The following is a 20,307-nucleotide window of genomic DNA, read 5'->3' on the forward strand; positions in this document are numbered from 1 at the left end:
TATCGGAGAGACCGCCGGTCATCACATTTTTGGCTTATGAATGCGACAAAAACTGCAGAAATATAGTTCTAGTTCAAGGCTAGGTCTATTGCTACATTCTGCAGATTATGGTGGTAGATTGGGAGTGAGTCTGCAGCTCTAACTCCAATGGGCAGTTTGTTCCACCGTTTGGGAGCCAGAAGGGAGAAGAGTTTAGGATGTGTGGAGCGTTGACCAGTGAGTTTTAGAGACCCAGAAGAGTGTTGAAAATATGGGGGTGTCATACCTCTGTGAGGGCAGCAATTGTGAGCCAAAGGAGGGAGAGGAGAACGGGGGAGAGCCGGGAAATGGGAACATTTTGTCTGTTTGAAGACCAAGCGTGTTGTGGCTTTCTGGATCATTTGGATCGAATTTGGATGATATACAATGACATGTTCCTATGACTGGTACATAATAATAAATGTTATAATAATAATAATAATAACAACAATAATAATAATCATCATATTTTTTAGGAGTGGAGCCCAAAGTGAGACTGAAGTCAGAGACTCCCCCTCGTCGTGGTGAACACACTCACATGCTGAGGTGCAGCAGCTACGACTTCTATCCTAAAGTGATCCTGGTGACCTGGTGGATAGGTCAAGAACCTTTGACCTCTGGCCTCTCCTCTACCGATGAGCTGTCTGATGGAGACTGGTACTACCAGTACCACTCCTACCTGGAGTACACACCCAGGTACACACCTAACAGACACCTATACATAGAAATACACACCTAATAGACACCTCTACTGGTACTACCAGTGTGTGTGTGTGTGTGTGTGTGTGTGTGTGTGTGTGTGTGTGTGTGTGTGTGTGTGTGTGTGTGTGTGTGTGTGTGTGTGTGTGTGTGTGTGTGTGTGTGTGTGTGTGTGTGTGTGTGTGTATTACAGATCAGGAGAGAAGATCACATGCATGGTGGAACATCCCAGCCTGACCGCGCCTATCAAGATGGACTGGGGTCAGTTACTGTAATCTAGTGTAATCTACTGTCAAAATAGCAGATATAAAAGCTCATAGCGCGGCACCGAGTGCCGCACTATGAGCTTGTATCTGCTATTTTAGAAAAATCGTGAACATTTGTGCAAATCTTTGAATATATATGTTTTTAAAGCAAACATTTGTAACTGTCAAATGTCTCTCAACATATGTCTTCATTTTTCTGAAAAAAAATATCAGTGGTGCTCAAACTTTTTCTTGTAAAGCACCCCCAAATTGTTTTGGGCCGCTGATCCCCATCAAAATATGTTGTTCAAGAAGAAAATGTTTAAGTTAAAAATGTTGTTTAAAAAATAAAATATGTAAATTATATTCAAACATTTGCACAAATGTTCAAGATTTTTCAAAAATAGCATATCTACATGCTCATAGCGCGGCACTCTGTGTCGTGCTATGAGCTTATTGATTTGATGAAAACAGATTAAAGAACAGATTGATTTGATAAAAACAGATATAAGACCAGATTGATTTGATAAAAACAGATCAAAGACCAGATTGATTTGATAAAAACAGATAAAAGACCAGATTGATTTGATAAAAGCAGATCAAAGAGTCATCATGGTTTCATCAATGTGAAAACAAGACAGTTTTATAAGACAGAACAAGCGCTGATGTTCTTTTTTTACAAACTGCCTCACAGTTCTGAGTCTATGACTCTGTCCCAAGATACTTTCTGCACATTCCACAGCCTGGTTTATAATCATCATAGTAAAAGGTTGATTCATGTCTTCTAAAATCTATCATCATATCCTTTGTTTTGGATGTATTTAGCTCTAAGAAGGACATGTCACATCAGGTGACAAACTCCTCAAGGACTGGACCAATAGGGTTGGACTCATTATTACTGAACAGACTCACAATGACTGTGTCGTCTGTTTATTGTTTATTGTGTTTGGTTGTTGTAGCTTATTGTCAGATGACTCCATGTCAGCGTCTGTGAAGAACAAGGTGTTTTAATATACTGTAATAATATGATATGATATGATATGATATGAGATATAATATTTGTATTGTCAGATTTCTCCATGCCAGAGTCAGTGAAGAACAAGGTGGCCATGGGAGCATCAGGTCTGGTTCTGGGTCTGGTCTTGTTCCTGTCTGGATTCATCTACTTCCAGTGGAAGAAACGAGGTGATTAGCATGTTTAATTAACATGTTTCATTAATTAATCTACTACCAGTGGAAGAAATGAGGTCAGATAAACAGTGGATCACATGACATGTGGAACCCTCAGAGAAATGCAAACACACAAACAAACATACAAGTAAAGCCACAACCTAAACTGGTTTATATTGGTTTTGAACCTTAACCGGTTTAGACCAGTTTAGACAACCTAGTTAGAGGTCAAAGTGTGTTCTATGTTGTCACATTTAGCTTTAATACATCAGTGTTACATTTAGTCCTAAAGATGAGTCAAATGTTCACATTATTTCTGATGACTGAATGTTGTGTGTACATTTTTGCATTTTATGGAGAAATACACACAATACAGTACATCAAATTCATTTGTTTGTGTGTTTTAACTGTCTCTCTTCTTCTTCTATCAGGTCGTATTCTGGTGCCGACAACCAATGATGATCTTTAGACTCCTCCCACACACCCAGGTTCACTTCCTCTTTCTTTTTACTGAACTTTTATTATTTTTGTTTATGTATAAAAGTGTATAAAACTACAAAAAAAATACACAAAACAACGTGCTTGTGTAGAAGTGAAACTAGCCTGGTGAACCATGCCGGTCGTGTGAATTCACATTATCATGTGTCTTCTGCTTAATTTATTATAATAATGAATCTAATAATCACATTTAATAATCAAATGATTTGTTGTATCACTGATGACAATGTGATCAGATGGGGGGGGGGGGGGGGGGGGGGGTCCTCTTGGTTGAAATAAACATTTCAATGATCTGTACCCAATGATTTAGTACAGTTAAAACACTGATCATTCCATCACTAGCAGGATCAAAGACAGAACCTTGTGGTCCAAAGGAGAGTGTTCTACCAACTGAGCTGTCCTTCCTACTAAGATACACTATTGACAAAGTATTGGTCAAATGTTGAATGGACTGAGTTGTCTCTACTTTGATGGTTACTGTAGTTGCAGGGAGGGTGCTGGGAGGTTAGGTTTTCAAGTAGTTTATTAATTACTTGTTCATGATCTATTATCCTTTCATAGTTTTAAATAATTAAATCATTAACCATTAACAAACATTTAACAAGTTATTAATGACACATTAATAATAATTTGGGAATGATTATTTACTATTATAAGGGAAGGTTATTCTGTTAACATGTTCACACAGTTAATACATTCTGATTCTTATTGTTTTTTTTGTCTTTTCACAGAACACCTGGGTGTGTTTTCAGAGAAGCAGAGAGTCATCGCTGCTCCCTAGTGGAGAAAGGAGGAAATACATGTGTGTCCATTCAGCTTTTAAATACTCATAGCAGCAGCACAATGATGACATCATCAACCTTTTTCACTAATGTGTCCTTTAAACAATTCAAAATGCTAAATGGCTAGCGAAGGCTAACGATAATTACTGTCTTTTCCCAGTGTTACGCAAAGGTTGACGTGGTTTTGAGGTGATTTTATGGTTAGGTTTATAGACATAGTTTATGTGAGGTTAAAGGTCAGGGTTTAGGGTTAAGGTTAGGTTCATAGATATAGTTTATGTGAGGTTAAAGGTCAGGGTTTAGGCGCCACCTGGGCGACACACCAAAGGAAGAGGGAGTCCCAATTAGTGTGGGCGGTTCATCAAATTACTTTTTATAGTTTCTGTCTTCAGAAAACACAAACATAATATTTCAGTTCTACGCTATATTAAAACATTGAATAAATGATCAAACACACAATCAGAGTTCTTCATAACATATATAATATTAATATCCATCTGAATGGAAGTCAGTCAACCATGTTTGTGAAAAAGGGTTTATTATTTTATACTTGACCATAAGTCATTTATTATTATGTAATCATTTATAATGTGTGATAATTAATGTGTTACATCATCATGACATCACTATTTCCCTGTGATGGGTGGACCTGGTCCTCTAGGGTGGTCTGAGGTGATGGGTGGACCTAAACCCTCTAGGGTGGTCTGAGGTGATGGGTGGACCTGGTCCTCTAGGGTGGTCTGAGGTGATTATTTATCTTTCCGTTTTTCAGCTCCACTGTTGTGTTTCTATCCGTTCCTTCCCCCCTGGGATCTGGGCCCCTGATCATGAATGGTTTGAAGTTCAGATGTTAGATTTTGGCTTTAATTTGCTTGGTTTGAATGGAATGTCACAATATCAATAAAGGAATGAGAAAACATCATTGTGCCTCATGTTCTCTTACATTTCACTGCAGGTGGGTTGCCAATTTCAGCCAATCAAGAGAGAGTGCCCATTCACAATATAGAGCTATTTAACACTGTTACTGAACAAACACTCTAGTAATGATTACTATCACAATATAGAGCTATTTAACACTGTTACTGAATAAATACTCTATAGTAATGATTACTATCACAATATAGAGCTATTTAACACTGTTACTGAATAAATACTCTATAGTAATGATTACTATCACAATATAGAGCTATTTAACACTGTTACTGAACAAATATGCTCATAGCTTGTAGATCTGCTATTTTCTTTTTTGAAAATGTGTGCAAATCTTTTAATACATTTTAACTCAAATCTTTGCTTCTGGGGGTCCCTGGAACAAAATATTTTCAGATGTTTTTTTTCTTCTCATTTTGGGAGGTCCTTGACCTGAAAAAGTTGAAAAACCACTGATATATAATAACATAAGTAAAAGAAAATAAATACAACTGTTACGATTTAGAAGACATTTGTAGAATCCCCCAAAAGCAATAATATTTGAGTTACAAATGTTTAAAAAATATATATCGAAAGATTTTCACGATAAAAAAAAAAAACAGCAGATCAAGCTCATAGTGCGGCACTCGGTGCCTCGTGGACACTTGGTGTCCAGTATCACTGACACCATGCTGTGACCATAGCAACGACCCCATGACCCCCCTCCTATCAGCCGGTCAGCAGAATATCATCTGTAGAACCTTTCACCATTACATTGTTCTTAATTAACCCATTAAGACCGGGACGCATCCATGTCATTTTTACATTTCTTTGGCTAAATGGTAAAAGGTAAATAATGCTAAATGGTGCATTTATAAAGCTCTTTTATCCAAAGCTCTTTACATAGATTGTTCATTACATTCACCCATTCACACACACATTCATACACCGATGGAGGAGGAAACCATGCAAGGCACCAACCTGCTCATCTGGAGCAATTAGGGGTTCAGTGTCTTGCTCAAGGACACTTTGACACTAACTCTGGGGGAGCCCGGGATCAAACTGGGAACCTCACGGTTCTCATCCAGCCACTCTACCGCTGAGCCACTGCCGCTACTCAAAATTGGCAGATCTACAAGCTCATAGTGGGAGCTTGTAGATCTGCTATTTTGGAAGAATTGTGAAAATGTGTGCAAATCTTTTAAAGCAAACATTTTTAACTCAAATCTTTGCTTCTGGGGGGTCCCTGGAACAACGTATTTTGAGATGGGGGTCCGCGGCCAAATGCATAATTTTGGGGGTCCTTGACATGAAAAAAGAACCACTGATATTATAGCAACATAAGTTTTTCCCGGTCTTAATGGGTTTTTTAGACCAGTGGTTCTCAAACCTTTTCGTGCCAAGGACCCCCACATTGATATGTATGTGGCCGCGGACCCCCACCTGAAAACATGTTGTGTCAGGGACCCCCCAGAAGCAAAGATTTGAATTACGAATGTTCACTTTTAAAAAAATGTATATTCAAAGATTTGCACAAATGTTCACGATTAAAGAAAAAATAACAGATCTGAAAGCTAATAGCGCGGCCTCTTTAAAAGGTTAAAGAGGTTAAAAATATTGTGACGCTATATTAACTCATTTTGCTGGGTCCAATAGTTGATTTTGTATAGTTTTAATGCCATTACTATTATTGTTGCCAGACCTGAAAGGTATGGCCTACACGAGCCTTTGTCACCAATTTGTCCATACATGGTATGTCTGGTTGTGGTTAAGTTTCTTATGCATGAATAAATAGGCACAGACTAGTCGTGACATCACTATTATGTCACAAGTATAAATACGGTTGGTATATAACGTAAGACACAAAGATTTCAGAATTAGACTTCACACGACTTCACAAAACACCGGCTTAGGTCTGGCACAACCAGGTCTCCTGGTCTTGTTATTATCCTTCTGCCTTTATTTTTATCAAAAGGGGGTCAAAAGTATGCCCAATAATAGCCTATTATTGGACAATAACAACCTTTTGAGGATCCTTGGAGACGCTGCTGTGCTGCTGTGCCAGAAGAGCTTCCCTTAAAACGGCATAAAAATAAAGGCAGGAGGATAATAATAATAATAACTAGAAAAAGTGCTCCTCGGAGCACAACTCTCCGCTGTTGGGAATGTTGGGAATGTTCTATCTGTATAAGTGTCCTATCCGTCCTGTCTGTATAAGTGTCCTATCCCTCCTGTCTGTATAAGTGTCCTATCCGTCCTGTCTGTGTAAGTGTCCTATCCGTCCTGTCTGTGTAAGTGTCCTATCCAATTGTTACAGTATCCGCCATTTCTCAACCATTTCGTGATTGTTCCTGTCTTACCTCACTCTTACCAGACTTGTGTTGGGAATGTTGGGAATGTTCTAATTCTTATGTTCTAACTGTCCTATCCATCCCGTCTGTATAAGTGTCCGATCCGTCCTGTCTGTATAAGTGTCCTATCCGTCTGTATAAGTGTCCTATCCGTCCTGTCTATGTAAGTGTCCTATCCCTCCTGTCTGTGTAAGTGTCCTATCCCTCCTGTCTGTATAAGTGTCCTATCCGTCCTGTCTGTATACTGTAGGTGTCCTATCCGTCCTGTCTGTATACTGTAAGTGTCCTATCCGTCCTGTCTGTGTAAGTGTCATATCCCTCCTGTCTATGTAAGTGTCCTATCCGTCCTGTCTGTGTAAGTGTTCTATCCGTCCTGTCTGTATAAGTGTCCTATCCGTCCTGTCTGTATAAGTGTCCTATCCGTCCTGTCTGTGTACTGTAAGTGTCCTATCCGTCTGTGTAAGTGTCATATCCCTCCTATCTATATAAGTGTCCTATCTGTCCTATCTGCCAATTATGTATCAGCCATGCAGCCATTTCGTGATGGTTCCTGTCTTACCTCACTTTGACAGTGGCAAAGACACTGTCAAAGTGATGCCATGTATTTATACAGTATTTCACCGTATTGTCACGTGTCACGTGAGGCTTGACCAATCGGTGTGTCATATTTAGAAAGTGAAAACAAAACTCTCCTACGGAGAGTAATAATAATAACTAGAAAAAGTGCTCCTCGGAGCACAACTCTCCGCTGTTGGGAATGTTGGGAATGTTCTATCTGTATAAGTGTCTTATCCGTCCTGTCTGTATAAGTGTCCTATCCCTCCTGTCTGTGTAAGTGTCCTATCCAATTGTTACAGTATCCGCCATTTCTCAACCATTTCGTGATTGTTCCTGTCTTACCTCACTCTTACCAGACTTGTGTTGGGAATGTTGGGAATGTTCTAATTCTTATGTTCTAACTGTCCTATCCATCCTGTCTGTATAAGTGTCCGATCCGTCCTGTCTGTATAAGTGTCCTATCCGTCTTGTCTGTGTAAGTGTCCTATCCCTCCTGTCTGTATAAGTGTCCTATCCGTCCTGTCTGTGTAAGTGTCCTATCCGTCCTGTCTGTATACTGTAAGTGTCCTATCCGTCCTGTCTGTATACTGTAAGTGTCCTATCCGTCCTGTCTGTATACTGTAAGTGTCCTATCCGTCCTGTCTGTGTAAGTGTCATATCCCTCCTGTCTATGTAAGTGTCCTATCCGTCCTGTCTGTGTAAGTGTTCTATCCGTCCTGTCTGTATAAGTGTCCTATCCGTCCTGTCTGTATAAGTGTCCTATCCGTCCTGTCTGTGTACTGTAAGTGTCCTATCCGTCCTGTCTGTGTACTGTAAGTGTCCTATCCGTCTGTGTAAGTGTCATATCCCTCCTGTCTATATAAGTGTCCTATCTGTCCTATCTGCCAATTATGTTTTCTAGGAACTGAGAGACCATGACGTCATCAGTGGTCCCTGGCTGGTCCATGAACAACAACACACCACTGAAGCGTCATCAGTGGTCCCTGGCTGGTCCATGAACAACAACACACCACTGAACCGTCATCAGGAGAACACACAGCAGCAGCTCCTCATGCAGACTGGCATACGAGCAGTGGTGGAAAAAGTACTCACGTGTTTTACTTAAGTTAAAAGTATCAATACTGCAATGTAAGAAGTACTCTGTTACAAGTTAAAAGTCCGGAATGAAAAATGTACTCGAGTAAAAGTATCAAAAGTATTGGTATCCAAATGTACTTCAAGTACCAAAAGTAAAAGCACGAAAATATTTGAAAATAGCAGATCTATAAGCTCAAAACGCGTCGCGATGCGACGTGTTGTGAGCTTGTAGATATGCTATGTTCAAATAGCCTATGTATAGATTAGGGCTAAAGTGCTTAATGTATGTTTTATAATATGATAATTTATATCTGCAAAGTAACTAGTATAACTAAAGTTTTCAAATAATTGTAGTGGAGTAAAACTATAATATTTGCCCCTGAGATGTAGTGGAGTAGGAGTATAGACAATTGGAACTACTCCAGTCAAGTAAAAGTACCTCAAAACTGTACTTAAGTACAGTACTTGAGTAAATGCACTTGGTTACTTTGCACCACTGCATACGAGGCTGTACGACAGGTGGGGGGGGGAGACAACCTACCCCACCGTCAGATGCATCAATGACCTTCTCCCACACCTATGACCCAACACACCACCAGACAAACAGCAGTCAGCTACACTACTCATGACCAGGTGAGACTCCTTTTCATTCAGCCAGCAGCCAGGTGTCTCAGCTGTCCTGAATAGGAGTGATTAGGGGGCGTTACACAGCTAGGGAAAAGCTCAACCCACTACATATAGTAAGGCTAAAGTATAATATAATATAATACATGTTGACATTTAGGGGCAAAAAGATTGAGAAGCACACTGTTCTCAACCAGTGTGGTCTCTGAAAGGTTTATGTTTTTTGTCTTTTTAGTTTTTATACAGAAGAAATCCCTTTTTACCTTGCAATGAAATAATAAACAATAAAAGAAATAAACAAATGACACACTAACAAATATTGGACCAACTAAAAATAACCACAAGGCTTAAAAACCCTGAATAAGTATAAATGAATTGGCTGTGAGCACAAAAACTCAAAAATTACAACAAACCAATTGTCTTTTACCCAAATAACAACACTGGAGCAAATCAATAACTTATACCTGTTGACAAGTATTAAATTGAAATTGAAACAAAAATAAAGTTCCCTCAGTAGTTTTCACAAAACCCTGGTTACCTATCTAGTTATTAATTCAACCCTTCTGTAAATATAGCGTCAACTTAAAGTGAAACCATGACCTTAATCAACCATGAGCTTAACAATAACGTCAACAATAAACACTGTGGGCCCACACACGCACGCACACCCATGCACACACACACACACACACTACGTTGCAGGCCTGTGCGTCGCTCCCGCGAGGCGGTGATTCCGGTCCTCAGTGACTCCAAACAGATACAGTTCAACTCACAGTTCTTTGTAGACTCATGTAGAAACAGTTCGTGGATACAGTACTTGGGAATAAGGCGTTTCAAACGGCCACGGAGCTGGACTCCCGGTCCGGAACAGTCCCAGCCGACGTCTCGACTATCACGGTGCTTTCTAGCTCCGACGGAACCTCTCCCTCCGCTGTATAGCTCCGAGATGAGGTTCCTCGTTAGTTACTGCCGTCTGTTTTCGAAATGGTCGCACGTCGTCCACTTTACATGTTTCTTACCCCTTTCTGCACATCGTATCCAAAAAGTAAAGCATTTCCGCCACTCTCTCAGATGTTTGAAGTTTTAACGCGCCATAAAAGCCATCCAACGGGTTGAAGAAAGTATTTAATTTGCCTCGGTTTTCATCCGGTTACATGGTTTTTAAGACATTGCGCAAGAGTTGCGCCCGTAGAGACAACATTACTGATGACCCTACTGGTCAAATGTTGAATTGCATCTTCTAATGCAAAATATTATGGAACCGGATGAAAACCGAGGTAAATTAAATACTTTCTTCAACCCGTTGGATAGCTTTTATGGCGCGTTAAAACTTCAAACATCTGAGAGAGTGGCGGAAATGCTTTACTTTTTGGATACGATGTGCAGAAAGGGGTAAGAAACATGTAAAGTGGACGACGTGCGACCATTTCGAAAACAGACGGCAGTAACTAACGAGGGACCTCATCTCGGAGCTATACAGCGTACAGCGGAGGGAGAGGTTCCGTAGGGGCTAGGTGCTTTCCAGCCGGTTGACCAAGCGCTCCACTCGCAAACACTGACACTCTTAACCAGTGTTTACGCACGTTACCGTCAGGTCTTTCTCACCAACACTTGCGTGTCCAAAGTAAGTGTAAACTGTTGTTTTTAACTTCAGAAACAACTGTACTAAAGCGTCTTCACAATTCAGTCTTTATCTTTCTTCTTTCTCCTTTTTCTCTCTCACAAAATCTCTCCTCGTTCTTTTCCTCCTCTTCCTCTCTCCTCTCTCCTCTTCCTCACTCTCGCTCCCCGCCTCTTCCTCTCCCCCGCGGCCATTGACCGCAGGTGATACTACCTGGAACCCCTCACATCCAATCCACCCACTCATACCCACATTCACACAACATAAAACCACACTCTGTAGTCTTTTATCAGCTAAAGGTATTTGGTTTTTCATATTGAATGTAAAACATGAACTAAGCATTATCTTCTCATATTTAAAGCTTGATAGGATTCAAATAAGTTAACCACTTATTTTTTGGAACTAAATTACTTCAGTTTCCTAGACTAATTTATTTTAACCCTTAAAGAAAGTAGTGACTTAGCACCTGGGCTACACTCTCCCCCTTCAAAAGGATTTGATGTCCTCATCAAATTAAAGGTGTTTAACCCCTAAGTTTTCACCCAGGCTACAAATACATATGTGCAGAGTAGACCAGTGGAGTGCTCCAGCATTTTATTTGGGTTTTCTCTTCTGAAGTGACCACATATTTTACTTTCAAGTTGTCCCCCTTTCTTTCTTTCTTTTTTTCTTTCTTTCTTTCTTTCTTTCTTTCTTTCTTTCTTTCTTTCTTTCTTTCTTTCTTGTGTTTCTCTTCAACAGAATCAGAATCATCTTTATTGTCACATCACAGGTTAAAGGTGTAAAGAAGTGGGTGAAATTATTTTTAGTGCAGCTCCATCGTTTTAGTTATTTTCAGAAAGAGAAAGAAAAGAAGACGGGGGAGGGGCAAGGAGAGAATAAAAGATGAATTAAACAAAGATATTTACATACAGTATGTACATGAGGTTAGATATAAGGTGTATAAGGCAGAGTATGTACACAAGGAGACATAAGGTGCATCAGCAGCAGCTATACTGTTCATGATATGTGCAATAATCCAGACTGTCCTCTTTCCAGAAACAGATGATGTAACATCATATCTTTAATCTGATTGGCTGATTCTTCTGAACTAAAGAACGAGTCCTCCTTCATTCTCTTTCAGACTCCAGAACTTCTCTTTCAGTAAACATCTGTTTATTCTGATCTGTTTATTCTCATCTATTAAATTCAGTTCAGTTTTGATCAGTGATGATAAAGATTACAGCCACCCTCCTCATCCTCTCCTCTGTACTTCATGTCAAAGAATCCCAGGAAGTAAGTACATTATATTTATGTTATTATATAATACATACATGTATATCTACTGTTATTATATAAAACCAAATATGAACGATGCACAATACAAACAAAAATGACACACACACACACACACACACACACACACACACACACACACACACACACACACACACACACACACACACACACACACACACACACACACACACACACACACACACACACTTTGATCACATGACCAGTGTGTTTTAAAGACATTTGATGGTTTCAGCAGTGAGATGTAATGAAGCTTGGACTGAGGCTTATTGAACATGATCAGCATTTTACCAGTGACGCTGAACACACACACACACACACACACACACACACACACACACACACACACAAGCAAGCGAATTTAGCCTCTGTCAGTAGGGGGGGGGCAAGATTTTGTCGGAGGGGGGTGGGGAGGGGGGAGACAAAAGCTATGGAACTCTGACTGGTATTATTTTACACTATGGAATTGGAAATAATAGACCATATTCACATGGCGGCCATTTTTATATTTTGCATTGAAGAAAAGGGGTGGCATTTCATTAACTTAAAGGGATATTTGACTTTCAAAAAAACTTTGGGTCATTTTATCATCTATTCAGGCTTTTGTCAGCCCCCCGGACCGTTTTTAAGTTGCTTGATTCACTATTTGATATTAATTTTATCAGACAGACCCCCTTCCTCTACAAACTCATTATAACTTCAAACAAAACATTTTAACATGTTAAATTCATCAAAAACACCCGTCCTTGGTTCTGGCGCCTCACCCTGCCCTCCTAATACGCGAGGGGGCCGTGTTTTTTCGATTACTTTTTCTACTTATTTTATTTGATATTTTTATTGTATTTAATTTTTATCATTTTCTAGAAAAAATATTTAAAATACATGAAAAAAACGTATCGAAAAAACACGGCCCCCTCACGTATTAGGAGGGCAGGATGAGTCACCAGAACCAAGGACGGGTGTTTTTTTGATGAATCTAACATGTTAAAAATGGAGTTTGACGTTATAATGGGTTTGTATAGGAAGGGGGCGTGTCTGATTAAATGTATATCAAATATATAAATACTGAATCAAGCAACTTAAAAACAGTCTGGGGGGCTGACAAAACCTGAGTAGACGATAAGATGACCCAAAGTTTTTTTTGAAAGTGAAATATCCCTTTAATAGCAAAATGGCCGCCGTGTGAATATGGTCTTCAGAGACCACACCCCCTTGTCACCCTGCATATGTGCAGAGTACACCAGTGGAGTGCTCCAGCATTTTATTTGGGTTTTCTCTTCTGAAGTGACCAGATATTTTACTTTCTGATTCAAGTTGTCCCCCTTTCTTTCTTTCTTTCTTTCTTTCTTTTGTTTCTTGTCAACAGAATCAGAATCATCTTTATTGTCACATCACAGGTTAAAGGTGTAAAGAAGTGGGTGAAATTATTTTTAGTGCAGCTCCATCATTTTAGTTATTTTCAGAAAGAGAAAGAAGAAGACGGGGGAGGGGCAAGGAGGGAATAAAATATGAATTAAACAAAGATATTTACATACAGTGTACATGAGGTTAGACATAAGGTGCATAAGGTACAGTATGTACATTTGGAGACATAAGGTGCATAAGCAGCAGCTATACTGTTCATGATATGTGCAATAATCCAGACTGTCGTCTTCTTGGAAACAGATGATGTAACATCATATCTTTAATCTGATTGGCTGATTCTTCTGAACTAAAGAACGAGTCCTCCTTCATTCTCTTTCAGACTCCAGAACTTCTCTTTCAGTAAACATCTGTTTATTCTGATCTGTTTATTCTCATCTATTAAATTCAGTTCAGTTTTGATCAGTGATGATAAAGATTACAGCCACCCTCCTCATCCTCTCCTCTGTACTTCATGTCAAAGCGATCCCACGAAGTAAGTACATTATATTTATGTTATTATATAAAACCAAATAAGAACGATGCAAAATACAAATAAATGACACACACACATAAACACACACGCACGCACGCACGCACGCACGCACTCACACACAGACAAGCGATTTTAGCCTCTGTCAGTAGGGGGGGCAAAATTTTGTCGGGGTGGGGAGGGGGGTAAGCTATGGAACTCTGACTGGTATTATTTTACACTATGGAATTGGAAATAATAGACATATTTACATGGCGGCCATTTTAGCATTTTTGCATTGAAACGGGGTGGCATTTCATTAACTTAATAGCAAAATGGCCGCCGTCTGAATATGGTCTTCAGAGACCACACCCCCTTGTCACCCTGCATAATAATACATATGTGCAGAGTAGACCAGTGGAGTGCTCCAGCATTTTATTTGGGTTTTCTCTTCTGAAGTGACCAGATATTTTTTCTGATTCAAGTTTTCCCCTTTCTTTCTTTCTTTCTTTCTTTCTTTCTTGCTTTCTTTCTTTCTATCTTTCTTTCTTTCTATCCTTCTTTCTTTCTTTCTTTCTTTCTTGTGTTTCTGTTAAACAGAATCAGAATCTTTATTGTCACATCACAGGTTAAAGGTGTAGAAAAGTGGGTGAAATTATTTTTAGTGCAACTCCATCGTTTTAGTTATTTTCGGAAAGAGAAAGAAAAGAAGACAGGAGGGGGCGAGGAGAGAATAAAAGGTGATTAAACAAATATATTTACATACAGTATGTACATGAGGAGACATAAGGTGCATCAGCAGCATGAACTACTGTTCATGATATGTGCAATAATCCAGACTGTCGTCTTCTTGGATACAGATGATGTAACATCATATCTTTAATCTGATTGGCTGATTCTTCTGAACTAGTGAACGAGTCCTCCTTCATTCTCTTTCAGACTCCAGAACTTCTCTTTCAGTAAACATCTGTTTATTCTGATCTGTTTATTCTCATCTGTTTATTCTGATCTGTTTATTCTCATCTATTAAATTCAGTTTAGTTTTGATCAGTGATGATGAAGATTACAGCCACCCTCCTCATCCTCTCCTCTGTACTTCAGGTCAAAGCGATCCCAGGAAGTAAGTACATTATATTTATGTTATTATATAATATATACATTTATATCTAATGTTATTATACAAAAACGAATATGAACAATATAAACAAATGACACACACACACACACACACACACACACACACACACACACACACACACACACACACACACACACACACACACACACACACACACACACACACACACACACACACACACACACACACACACACACACACACACACACACACACACACACACACACACTCACTCCTCTTACTACCTGTATATACCGTATTGGATCTTGAATGTTGGTCAAAATACATAAACATTAAAACAGATGTTCAGAACTGTTGTTGTGACATCATGAAATAAATCATTCTGTATGAATTATTTTCATAATAAAATACAAAACAAAAAAAAAACATTTGAATCTGTTTCAGTGAATAAAACGTTTGACAGGAAGTTACTTTTAATATCCAACCTTTCACTTCATATAAGAACCAAACATGCAGTGGTGTAAAGTAACTAATTACATTTACTGAAGTACTGTACTCAAGTACAATTTTGAGGTGCTTATACTTTATCTTTTCTGGAGTATTTCCAATTTCCAGTACTTTTACTTCTACTCCACTACATCTCACGAGCAAATATTGTACTTTTACAATTATTTGAAAACTTTAGTTACTAGTTACTTAATTAATTTTACTTAGTTAATTTACAGATATAATTTATAACATTATAAAAAATACATTAAACACTTTAGCCCTATGTTATACAGTGTACCTAGGCTATTTGAAAATAGCCAATCTACAAGCTCACAACGCGTCGCACTGCGACGCGTTGTGAGCTTGTAGATTGGCTATTTTCAAACATTTTACTACTTTTACTTTTGGTTCTTTAAATATTTTATTATAGCAATACTTTTGTATTTTTCCTCAAGTCAATTTTGAATTTCAGACCTTTACTTGTAATAGAGTACTTCTAAATTGCAGTATTGATACTCTTACTTAAGTCAAATATTTGAGTACTTTTTCTACCACTGTTGTTTAACATGCTGATTATGTGTTATTGTCACTGTTGTGAGCACTGACCAACACCAAGAGGCAGAGAGGCTTGAATTTCAAAAAACAAAGTATCTTATTTGCCGGAATTCCACAAAGGCAAGCAGGAGGGTTAATGCAAAACAAACTTAAATCTTCCTCCCCAATGGGGCGTTTGACTTTTCCAATGCTTTAGTATGAAACTCCGGAGGTTGCCTACAGGAGGAGAGACAACACTGATTAGAATACACCCAGCTAACAACATCTATCTAAGAACAGTGGAGTGTGTTTGTAGCTTACCGCCCGACGCTGCTTTCCTCTCCCAGGAGTTTGAGCCTCTGAACGAGCAGGGTGGTTTCAGTCTTAACTCTGGCTGATCAGTACACAGGTGTCGTCACTTGCTTGAGTAGACACAGCGGTCATCATTTCAGTCTTGATTGAGGAGGTACCGGGGAATGTACCGCCCCTCAATCACCCTGCCCAGGGTCAGAGAGCTCCACCTACCTCTGGGAGGCCGCATGTCAGGGCGAGCCCACAGTGACACTCCACACTGTGAAGAAGTTTGTTGTTGAATTTAATTTCATCTTTGTTTTATTTCCAGTGTTCCATGAGGACATTCAACTCACTGGCTGTTCAGACACAGTTAAAGACCCATATAAAGAGTTCATGTTTGCACTGGATGGTGAAGTGAGGATGTACGCAGACTTCAACAAAGGGAAGGTGGTGGATGCTCAGCCTCTGTTTGTAGATCATGTGACCTACAGAGCAGCTTATGAAGCAGCTTTGAATCAGCAGGCGCTCTGCAAACACAACCTGGACACCATTCGCTCTGCCTTGAAGAAACCACCAGTGAAAGGTACATGAATACTATGAACACAATAGTTATTAACTAAAACGGTTGAATATATTTAACATTAATGAATATGTTTAAACATGTATATTAAGCATTTATGGTGAAATGTTTTCTAAATAATATGTATTTCTAGTAAACATGAATATGTGCTCAAGGTGCTTTATCTTTATTTTATTTAACAAATCTATGCATTAGTATGTTCTTATATTGTACTTTTACTCCACACAATTATTTGAAAACTTTAGTTACTAGTTACTTTGTAGATTTTGATTATTATTACAAAACATACAGTAACCACTTCAGCCCTATAGGCCATTTGAAAATAGCCGATCTACAAGCTCACAATGCGTCACTAATCATGATTTGATGCATTGTGAGCTTGTAGATCTGCTATTTTCAAAAGATTTGTATACATTTCAAGACTTGAAATGGGACATTTTGTATAATGAGTATTTTTACTTTTTGTACTTTAAGTACTTTTTTTATGCAAATACTTTTATACTTTTACTCAAGTACATTTTGAATTCCGGACGTTTAATTGTAACAGAGTATTTCTCTATATTACAATTTTTGATACTTTTAAGTAAAACATTTGAGTACTTTTTCCACCACTGAAGGATGGTAGAGTGTGTTACTTTATGGTTGTTTCATTTATTGATCAATACAAAAAAAGCTCATGAGCTTGTAGATCTGCTGTCGGCTGGGGGTGGGCGTGGCCTATCACCTCGGGGGGTTGGTTTGAATCTGTGGGTGTGGCCAAACACTGGCGGGGGGGGGGGGGGGGGTTAAACTAATAATCATATTTCAACTGGATGGGACCCCCCAAAATAATTCTATTTGAACTGGAGACCCCCCAAAATTGTAATATTGATTGACCTGGTATCCTATAGTTTCTTTGAGGCTCTTCATTGTTCTCTCTACTCTCTATATGTGACTATTTACCTTGTTTGCTGACTAGAGTCACTGATGGGAAAAGTACTCAAATGTTTTACTTAAATAAAATAATCAATGCTGCAATCTAGAAGTACTCTGTTACAAGTAAAAGTCCTGAATTCAAGAATGACTTGAGTAAAAGTACAAAAGTATTTGCATCAAAATGTACTTAAAGTACCAAAAGTACTAAAATGTTTGAACATAGCAGATCTACAAGCTCATAGCGCGGCACTCGGTGCCGCGCTATGAGCTTGTAGATCTGCTATTTTCAAATAGCCTATATATAGTAGGTATAAAAAAGGGGTTATCCTGGAAATACATGATGGGCTCTGACAGACAGACAGACAGACAGACAGACAAACAGACAGACAGACAGACAGACAGACAGACAGACAGACAGACAGACAGACAGACAGACAGACAGATTGACAACTGGACACATAGAGAAACAAAACTTAACTGGTAGCTCAATCTCATTGTATTTAAGATATTCAACATACATTCAAACATTTTAATGCCAGATTTCACATCCTGAACCTATTTTAGACTTTAGTGACATGTTTGGCAGATGGGGGGCAATTAGCCTAGTGTTGATATTATACAGATGATAATAAAACTGAACATTAATGACTTTTTTAATTGTCTGTTTCCAGATGGATATGTGTTCTATGTGGCTCACCGCTGTGTGTTTAACTCCAGTGAGCTGAAGGACACACAATACATAGAGTCATCTAATTTCGATGGTGATGAGATCCTCAGGTGGGACAGTAGAGTAGATCAGTATGTTGGATACACTGAGTTTGGTGTGAAGCAGGCAGAGCGCCTCAATAAAGATCCTGGAGAACTGGCTTATAGGAGAGCACAACGAGAGGCAGTCTGCAAAAACAACATTGAGATCAGATACTCCTCTGTTCTGAACAAGAGAGGTGAGCTGATCTCAGAGCAGCACTCAACACTCATCACCTCATAAACTATAACATGAAATCACATGATTCTATTCAGACATGATTAATGGTGTTAATATTGATCTGATAATGATTATAAAACATTACTTAATCTGCTGACAAACATTTCAGATCCTCTTAACCCATTAAGATCTGAAGAAGCATCTGTGTCACATTTTGATTTGAGCTAAAAAGCATTACTTTACACTTTGGCTATTGAAAAATAGCAGATATACAAGCTCATAGCGCGGCACCGAGTGCCGCGCTATGAGCTTGTAGATCTGCTATTTTTTTTTTTAAATCAAGAAAATGTGTGTAAATTCATATATTTATATTATTTTCAAGCTAACATTTTTAACTCAAATCTTTGCTTCTGGGGGTCCCTGGAACAAAGTATTTTGAGATGGGCGTCGGCATTTTGGGTGGTCCTTTACATGAAAAAGTTTGAGAACTACTGATAAAGCAACAATAGTTTTTCAGAAAACTGGATTTAGAAGACATTTGTACAATCGGCCTCAGGTCTTAATGGTTTAAACACTTAAAGGGATAGTTCACCCCAAAAATGACTTATTTTCTACACCCCATGAAGCCTTGAATTCATGGAGATTGTTTAGTTTTTGTCGCATTCCTGAGCCAAAAATGTCATTGATTAATTTGGAAAGATGCTAATGTCTCTGGTAGGAGACTCAAAGGACTCTTTGAGTCTCCTATTGGAGAGACCGCCGGTCATCAAATTATTGGCTTAGGAATGCGACAAAAACTAAAAATATATAGTTCTAGTTCAAGGCTAGGTCTAGTGCTACAGTCTGCAGATTATGGTGGTAGATTGGGAGTGAGTCTGCAGCTCTAACTGCAATGTGGAGTTTGTTCCACCGTTTGGGAGCCAGAAGGGAGAAGAGTCTAGGACGTGTGGAACGTTGTCCAGGGTGTTTTAGAGAAGGGAGAAGAGTCTAGGACGTGTGGAGTGTTGACCAGGGTGTTTTAGAGAAGGGAGAAGAGTCTAAGACGTGAGGAGCGTTGTCCAGGGGGTTTTAGAGAAGGGAGATGAGTCTAAGACGTGAGGAGCGTTGTCCAGGGTGTTTTAGAGAAGGGAGAACAGTCTTGAAGATATGGGGGTGTCATACCTCTGTGAGGGCAGCAACTGGGAGCCAAAGGAGGGAGAGGAGAACGGGAGAGAGCCAGGAAATGTGAACATTTTGTCTGTTTGAAGACCAAGCGTGTTGCGGCTTTCTGGATCATTTGGATAGCATTTGGATGATATACAATTGTTAATTATAATGACATGTTCCTATGACTGGTATATAATAATAAATATAATAATAATAATCATCATCTTTTTTAGGAGTGGAGCCCAAAGTGAGACTGAAGTCAGAGACTCCCCCTCGTCGTGGAGAACACACTCACATGCTGAGGTGCAGCAGCTACGACTTCTATCCTAAAGTGATCCTGGTGACCTGGTGGATAGGTCAAGAACCTTTGACCTCTGGTCTCTCCTCTACCGCCGAGCTGTCTGATGGAGACTGGTACTACCAGTACCACTCCTACCTGGAGTACACACCCAGGTACACACCTAACAGACACCTATACATAGAAATACACAACTAATAGACACCTCTACTGGTACTACCTGTGTGTGTGTGTGTGTGTGTGTGTGTGTGTGTGTGTGTGTGTGTGTGTGTGTGTGTGTGTGTGTGTGTGTGTGTGTGTGTGTGT

At 39.2% G+C, this 20,307-nt stretch overlaps 1 protein-coding gene and 1 long non-coding RNA gene across 2 annotated transcripts in view; one reads left to right on the forward strand and one right to left on the reverse strand.

Annotated features, from left to right (window-relative positions):
* Positions 1-4,163, reverse strand: part of LOC311044533 — a 49,059-nt gene extending 44,896 nt beyond the window's left edge. Inside the window, exon 1 of the long non-coding RNA XR_014600705.1 lies at positions 4,062-4,163. This is a non-coding gene — a long non-coding RNA (uncharacterized lncRNA). The remainder of the gene's footprint in view (positions 1-4,061) is intronic.
* Positions 1-20,307, forward strand: part of LOC311044531 (H-2 class II histocompatibility antigen, E-S beta chain-like) — a 42,529-nt gene that overhangs the window by 4,186 nt on the left and 18,036 nt on the right. Inside the window, exons 2-6 of the mRNA XM_084056187.1 lie at positions 11,745-11,827; positions 13,662-13,745; positions 14,758-14,841; positions 16,466-16,720; positions 18,304-18,576. Of these exons, the coding sequence (XP_083912313.1) occupies positions 14,775-14,841; positions 16,466-16,720; positions 18,304-18,576 (595 nt within the window). The 5' untranslated portion in view covers positions 11,745-11,827; positions 13,662-13,745; positions 14,758-14,774. The remainder of the gene's footprint in view (positions 1-11,744; positions 11,828-13,661; positions 13,746-14,757; positions 14,842-16,465; positions 16,721-18,303; positions 18,577-20,307) is intronic.

Source organism: Gymnoscopelus microlampas (assembly GCF_963454915.1).
Source record: "Gymnoscopelus microlampas genome assembly, chromosome: 4".
Lineage (NCBI taxonomy): Eukaryota > Metazoa > Chordata > Actinopteri > Myctophiformes > Myctophidae > Gymnoscopelus > Gymnoscopelus microlampas.